This window comes from Momordica charantia (assembly GCF_013281855.1).
Source record: "Momordica charantia cultivar OHB3-1 chromosome 4 unlocalized genomic scaffold, Mcharantia_2.0 BLBB01000004.1, whole genome shotgun sequence".
In the NCBI taxonomy this organism is placed as follows: domain Eukaryota; kingdom Viridiplantae; phylum Streptophyta; class Magnoliopsida; order Cucurbitales; family Cucurbitaceae; genus Momordica; species Momordica charantia.
Window position 1 is genome coordinate 5,830,174 of NW_028275162.1, and position 7,977 is coordinate 5,838,150.

Consider the following 7,977-nt stretch of genomic DNA (forward strand, 5'->3'; position numbering starts at 1 on the left):
TATGTACTAAAATATGCACTATCTAGCGTACGAACTAAATCTAGTGACGTAGAATCGTCAACCACATTGTTTCAGCATCTCAAATAATTTCTCCTTAATCCAGCTCGACATCTTGTCCCTACAAATTTTGCTTTTGCTTTTGTTCGTGTAGTAGAGCTGCTGATAATTCCATAAAATTGGATTAATTTAGCATCCTGACTAATTTATATTTGACCAAAGTAGAGTGAAAGCACATATAATTTATTTATCTTTGTTTTAGTGAATTTGTTGTAAAATTTATTTATCTTTGTTTGAGTGAATTTGTTGTAAAATTTAGTTTGGAGTCTGGTTATGGTTTCCAATGGCTTAAAATTCTTGTTGAGGTGCATTTTGCTATAGCATTCCATAGCATGGGAGAGCTGGTCTTAAAATAAATATATATGTCTGATAAGTGAATAACATGACGTTTATTATTTTCACCCCGAGAGCACATTATCAATAGTTCGACCTAAAGTCATGTGTCTGAATCTTGCAAGGCACGAGTTTGAAAACCAGTTTGGAAATTGTCGAACTTAATTGTTCACAACTAAACTCGACTCTGACGCCCAAGTGAATAACTGCATAACTGAATTCTCCCTTAACGGGTACAACTCGTCTAGAATCTCGGAGATAACATAAATTTGAATTCCTTACACTAACAATTATCACATTACACTAAAAATATCCCTAAGTTAAAAGCTTTTGGAGTGCTTATTTTCGAGTATTCTTGGAGACCTATTGTTTTTGATCGAGCAATTTCGATGAAAATAATAGGTAAAGGAAGACTAGTTTTTGGAGGCTACTTTGTGAGTTTTACATAAAAATGAATAAGAAAGTAATATTATATATATATATATATATATGAACTTGAAGCGCTATTTTTAAAAGCACATGTTTGGAAGGAAAAAAACCACCAAACCCGTTCCCACATGGAAATGGGCATCCCCAGTGCAACCCAGATGATAGGGAATATATTAGAAATTTCTAAGAATACCAGACGTAGACCGAGTATTCCCCAACCCAATCGAACCCGTACATCATTTCATCATCCCTAGTTCAAATCCTCATCTACTTCCTCATTATGATCAAATTTGCAATTAAATCTTACTATTTTTAGTTCCATTAATACACAATTATTGCAGACTCCCATGAGGAAATTTCCTACTTGTTCTCAGGCATTCTGTTCCAAGTATATCATTTCTAGACATCCCATTCCCATGCAAAAATTAAAAAGAAAAATCTTTTGATTGAAAACAAAGCTTTCATCATGAAAAATTAAAAACTACAAAAAGAACTTAATTACAAATTCCTAAAGAGAGATGCATTGTACCATAGACACAGAAACTAAATAACGAGAAGGCATAGTATAGAGGTTCAAGAAAAACAAAAACCAAAAAAGTTTAGAACCATATGAAATCTTAAATATAATTCAGCGAATCACTGAAAAAATCACCAATTGATTATGTATGTCAAATAATTATATCATAATTTACCAAGATACAAACAAACACTCAAGAGAAAATGCCTATTCTAAAACCTATAGCAGCAGCAATTTGCTTCACTGAAAATGCATATAAATTAAAGAGCTAATATATGTGACAATCTGAACAGAAATTAGAGCTCTGCAGTTTCCATGTTGCTTTTAGAAAGAGGAGGGGAAAAAGGAAAAGACACTAAGCACTTTGTGCAAAGCAAAACAGGGTTGGAAATAAGCTTACAGAAAACTACAGTTTATGAGTTTTTTCAAGAGAAGGATTTGACGTGAAAGACTTGGCAAGCAGGACTGTAGGACCTCTTTTTTGCAGCCTGTTCAAACTTCTTTATCACTGCTTCATTCTCTTCTAAATTTGTCTGAACAAAATACCTTATCCACCAAGACGAGCTTCGAAATTTCGCCTTCACAATAAAATATTTTCAGTAAAATTGGGGCAAGCAAAGGAAATGATGTGTGTAAGTTCATAATTACGGGTAGTTCCTACAGTGATCAATCTAGTGACGTATACACTACAATGTATCGAGTTCTCAATGTAGATGCTATGCTAAGTAGTGGGTCCCATGAGTGTTATAGGAGGTACAAGCGCTTCTATTTTGGAAGGCTAGATAATGACATTGGAAGCGTTTCACTCAACCAAGCCTCAATTGAATCTTTCATGGAAAAGAAAGAATGTAAACTCTGAAATCGCACTATTCCTAGCAGCCTATATTTTTCACGTTCACCGATTCCCGCTTTGGATGTATGGGAATATTTGATGGTTCATCTAATCTTAGATCCATTACAAGACTGACAAGCACAATCTGTGGTCAGTCTGAAGTTTCAGTCATCAAACTACTTAAAGACCGTTCCCAATCAATGATTAAATTCTAGAAAACTATCTTTTCATCCAGAGTGTCTTTTAATTCAATTAATGCTAGCTACCTTTCCAAAAATACAAAAGGAAAGAAAAGGTACTTACTGGACGGCCAAATTTGGTTAGATCCGAAACTTTAACCCTTTGCTGACCTGGAAAGCCTGCAAATTGAAACAGCAGTGAAAAGAGAGGAAGAATACCAAATAAAATCAATCAATCAATCTAGACTAACAGAAGTAAATAGATTAATTTAAACCAAAAAATGGTAGGAGCAACTAGAATTTTTCTCTTCAATTTCCGATGGTATCAGACCATAAATCATAACTTTCTGCCCTTATGAGAGAACGGTTAGTCATTGTAATTGTTAAGAATGATAGAAATGGATCAATCTAAAATAAGAGATTTAACAAATAATGTAAACCTCCTTGCTATCAAAATCAACTCATGTGCCAAGAGTTGCAAGATCATAACCCAGACACATTCTTGACACACACAGACTAATTTGAGGTCAGGCTGTAGGGTGAGACGTTCAAGAAATCTACTGGGTTTTTATAACCACTTATGCAGTGATTGAGAAAAGAATTACGGACAACTAGAGATTATTAGAAGCAAAACAAAGACTTCCATGAATTATAATACAATTTTATCACAAACTGGTCGATAAAGAGAGAATTATGAAAGTGAAGGAACACCGAGGAACAGTAACTTGTGTTATCCTTCTGCTGGGGGACACCCTCCCCACCCCCACCACAGTACATACTATAATCAACCTCTATTTAACAAGATTAGGTACATGGAAAAAATAATAATTTTGAATGATTTAAATTTAAACTTTTTAGAGGGGCTTACCGACAAAAATAGCAACACCATCAGCAGAAACCCTTGCCAGTTCTGGAAGAGTTTTGTTAAGGTATCTGGGAGACAAGTAATCCAATGCATCTGAGACAATGACGAGAGAAAATGACTTTGCTCTATATGGCAGGGGAAACTTAATATCAGCAGCACGCACAATGCCCTTCCGCACAAGGCTTCTGCAATTGGCATCAGCGTCATCTAATTCATAGGGCTCCACACCCCATGCTTCTGTATCGTCTTCTTTTAACAATTTAGACACCACTGAACAAGTATCAGGTCCTAGATGTAATACTTTATGCATGCTATCTCCATATGCTTTCTTTAAAATGGGTATTGCTCGTTGTACTTCTGATGAGCACAATATACCACCTGCAGATATATGCTTGAGATCTTCAACCTTAGAAATTCCCAATATTCATAGTACTTGATTAATAAAAATGAGTTTTTTATTATTAGTGATTAAACAAAAAATAAATCGATCTGTATAAGATAAATTAATCATTAATTCTCTTCCCCTGTTTATAATGCATGAGGCACATTAGAGTAGTGTGCAAGGCATACAAACGAAGTGTGAGCCTCAATGCACATACAACAAATTAAAAACTAAAAATAAAAACATATTAGAAAAAAATATCAAATCTACACAATTCTTTGAATATGTTTGCTTTCAAATTAAATAAAGAAGCTTGGTTTGGGAAATTGGGAAGCCCGAAACAGAGACTTAAATTCAACAAAAGCAGGAGACAAGAGATAGTGGGAATCACCATGATCTCATGTGAAGAGATAGGAAAGTTAAATTCAACAAAATCAGGGTAGGGGCAGGCTCGGCTGGACAGTGGGCATGCCCAATTATCAAAATTGAGGGAATAACATAGGTACTAGAAGCCAAAAGAGTAAGAAATAGACAAAGGGAGTCACAATGATAGAGCGTGGGAGGGCAAAATCACAATGTGTGTGTGTGTGCGCGTGTGTGTGAGAGAGAGGGAGAGAGTGCCTAGTACGAAAGGTGGAAAGAGATAGAGAGCTGTAGGTCCCATTTCATGGACAAGTGAACGATAAATAAAGAATTCTTGTCCTCAAATGATGGCAGGGATGGTGATGGTACCTAGTCTATTGACCCAAAAGCCGATCGCGTTGTCAAATGGAAGGTTAAATGTTTAGATCTTCAACAAAGATTGTTAAGACAGACATTGCAAAGGACCTAGAAGGTAGAATAGCAATCTCTAATTCCAAAGTTGCCATTATGTTCATTTGGTTAAAAAGCTAGAGACTACCACTTATCTCTAATAGATTTGATCATTGAGAGTCAATAAATCAATATTTGTACCAAAAGTAACCCCCGTCCCCAAGGCACTGTTCTCATAACCATTTGGACAAATGCAGTGGACTTTTACCCACAACACCCATGACCCAACCTTTGGGACTGTCTTGCCATTTTAAAATCTCACCTAAACTTCTTCATATAGTAACACTTTAGAATGTATGCAAATTGCAAATACATTCTAGGGTAGGTAATGTACAGTAATATAGTTTCATCATCCAGTAGTCAAGTCATGTAGACTAGTTCAACGCCTGATGGAAAAGAAAATAGGAAAAATAAAAACAAACAATTGTACTGCCTCTTAAACAAATAATTGCATTTCAGACTAGAAATTTTGATGAAACAAACCTTTTCCTTAAAATAAGTAACATATATTTACCTTCAACTTTACTCACAGCCTCTATATTGCTTCTTGATCCACCTGTAATGCAGAATGACAACGAATAAGCAAATAAATACAGTAAATACACTAAGAAAATATGGAATGATAGAAGCCTCAGTAACTGAGCATTTTCAATAATCAACACCAAAAAAATTGATAAAAGAAGATCAGCCTAGTTGGCAGATATGTTTACAATCACAAAAACATGCATATGCTCTTTTTCTTACTTCTTTGCTACCAGTTTCACGTAGTTTTGCTAGTAGGAGATATCCTTTTTTAATTTGCCAACTAATTGAAGTAAGCAGTGTAGGATATCTAGTGATTTTTCTCTTTCCAACTAATTAAAGTAAGCAGTGTAGGAGATCAGCTATTTCAAGATAATTAGAGCTATTGAGATCAAGTTGCAGATTCAATGATAAATTATGGGCAGGGTCTATCAAAAAGAGACTATTTCTTCAAAATTACCATCCACAAATATAAAAAGACAGTAGAATATGAGCGCAAAATGGGGTGGAAGGGCACATAGAAAAATGATCATCTAGGCAATCCTAAAATAGATCTGAACAACATATTGATGATGATAATGGTGGTGGTGATGCTGAAAAAGAGAGAGAGAGAAAAAATGGGGGTTGATTTTGAATTAAAAAGTAGTTGAGATAAGAGATCAATAATAAAGACCTGATAGACGATAACAATATCCAATAAGAAGAATTGCACCCTGAAATTTTTTAACACAGAAAATTAAAATTAGTGGCTAACAATATTTATTCCCAGGAGAAGAGAAGGTAATATTTTTTCAGTCATTTCCTCATTTTACCCCTCCACTCGCCACCCCACTCCACCAACGCAAAAAAACAGAAAAGGAACCTCAACGCTTACAAAGAATCTCTCAGTATTCTTTTTCATTTGAAGAGCGGAGGGAGGGGGAAGAGTGAAATGAAGATGAAGATGTTAGCAAAGAGAAGTACCACAACAAGCCCTATGGTTAGTAAAGGCGATGAGCGTGACTTGGACTGTATTGAGCCCACAAATGGAAGACTTCCACCATCAACAAGACGTCGAGAAGGATTTACTGGCCTCCTTGACATGCTTTTGTGATAGTAGGAACCTGCAAAGTCACAGTACTTCATCAACATTTGATAATACTATTATCAAGTAGATGTTATTCACTTGTGCACCTATTTATGTCAGAACTCCAAATTAAAAATAAATTTAAAAAAGGCACGGTTTTGCAGACATACTTGTCTGTTTCTCTAGTAGTAACAATGAAATAGCTCAAACGTGTTAAAAAGTAGAAATCAAAAATTCAGAATTTACAAGAAAACGTCTAAAAGTAGGCACTACATGTCTTAGCTAGTTAAGAAAAAAAACTCAGTGCAGTCAAACTTGGTCCAACTTTCAATGTGCAGCTAAAATCTTTTCAGCATTCTGCAAGATGTCATTTATGTCTCAAAAAATTGCTAAATCTCTCTAAATTCAAGATTTTAGAACCAATAAGACAAATTCACAAGATCATCATCTTAGTTCAACTAAGTAGTTGGTACTTGGTAATCCAAATGAATGCTGAGAACAATATCAACATGGTGATCATGAATGAGTAGAAAATACTTCAGCCTGCTTAAAAATTTGAGCCAAAAATCCATCACCATTTCAAAGTTGACATTAAATAATTAAAATCAACTAAATTCTTAAAGATTGTACGGCTAATTAATTAGTTTGCAAACGGAACCCAATTGACCAGGCTTGGGAGTTGGTCACAAGTATCAAAAGTTGCAAGAATCCATTTTCGTAACACATTATATTGTTTCTGATATATGTTACCAGACCGCATCTCGTTTCGATTAAGATTCCAATAAATTAGACAATAACTAGGGATTAGTAAAGACAAAAAAAAAAAACTTTAAAATATATACAGACAATGGAAGAAAATAGGAAACGGATATTCCATTTTCACAGGAAATCATTTCTCCTAATCTGGATCAGAAAAATCATTGCGAATCGGATTACAGAACTTAATAATTACGCAAATGAAAAATAAATCGCCAAAACCTGAAAAGAAAGAGTACACTAGTAAAAGTTCCAACGTTCACGCCAGCAATCAATTCCCCAAACCTGAATTAGAAGACAAGTGACTTGAAAGTTACGCACACAATCACACTATTAGAATCAAAATCAAACGCCGTGCAAGAAAGATACATAAGATAAGATATCGCAGACGATGAAATGAAACAAATGCAATTTAGAAGACGGAAAGTGCATGGGAATGCGAAGGGAGCAGGAATTTTCAGAGATTCGAAGCTTACAGTAGCTGAATGCTCCGGCGGGAAGGGGATGGGGGCGGAGTTTCAGATCTTGGAGCCGGTTTCAGATCTGAGTTTCGCCGGTCTCACTCTCAAAGCTCGGGAAGCCAGAGCGCTGTGTCGTCATCAAGATTCAAGAGCCTCTTCTGAAAAATCATGAAAATTTAATAATGCCCACATACAGAAATTACATAATGCACTTGGAGATTTATTTTTAGTTTTTTTTTTCTTTTCTTTTCTTTTTTTCTTTTTTGAAAATATTTTATGAGTTTATATATAGTTTAGATTTTACTTTAAAAAACTAATCAAATGTAAAACTAAGATTGAAGAACTAACTTTCATTTCCCCATAGAGGTATTTTTCAATCTATATTTGGATTGATAAAATTGGAGGATCTAGATTGATAAAATTGGAGGATAAAGTGTAGATGAAGGCTAAAAGAATTTATTGGTGTCGAGGATGGAAAATGCATACTCAAACCTCCTCGTGCTGATAAAATTTCTAAGTCGAGGTTGATTTAGGAGTTGTGTAGACTTAGAATCACTTAAATTTTGAACATTGAAAATCTCTTTTTTAGTTGATGCAAAAATCTGCCAAAGTGTCGTAGAGCGACCTATGTTGGGCCCTAGTGAGTTGTTGTGAAATAGGGAAGGTCTCTCAAGCGAACTCAAGAGGGAAGACCTCACGGTCGAACTGATACAAAGCGAGCTGGAGGACGAGATCTACAAAAATAAATAGAGCACTCCGACACTC

The 7,977-nt window shown here is 35.2% G+C and overlaps 1 protein-coding gene across 3 annotated transcripts; it reads right to left on the bottom strand.

The window, feature by feature from the left end:
* Positions 1 to 1,443: 1,443 nt before the first annotated feature.
* On the bottom strand, positions 1,444 to 7,411 carry LOC111025073 (putative pectin methylesterase CGR2). Of its 3 annotated transcripts, none has more exons than XM_022302931.2 (8): positions 7,228 to 7,411; positions 6,991 to 7,036; positions 5,893 to 6,032; positions 5,603 to 5,642; positions 4,922 to 4,963; positions 3,216 to 3,590; positions 2,472 to 2,527; positions 1,444 to 1,914 (listed from the first exon to the last, which is right to left on the bottom strand). In XM_022302931.2, the coding sequence occupies exons 3-8, from the start codon at positions 6,010 to 6,012 to the stop codon at positions 1,762 to 1,764; spliced, it is 786 nt and encodes a 261-aa protein (XP_022158623.1). In that variant the 5' UTR covers positions 6,013 to 6,032; positions 6,991 to 7,036; positions 7,228 to 7,411; the 3' UTR covers positions 1,444 to 1,761. The 3 variants fall into 3 exon arrangements, with proteins under 3 accessions (XP_022158623.1, XP_022158622.1, XP_022158624.1); XM_022302930.2 differs by having other exon boundaries at positions 6,974 to 7,036; XM_022302932.2 differs by lacking the exon at positions 6,991 to 7,036.
* Between the last annotated feature and the right edge of the window lie 566 nt (positions 7,412 to 7,977).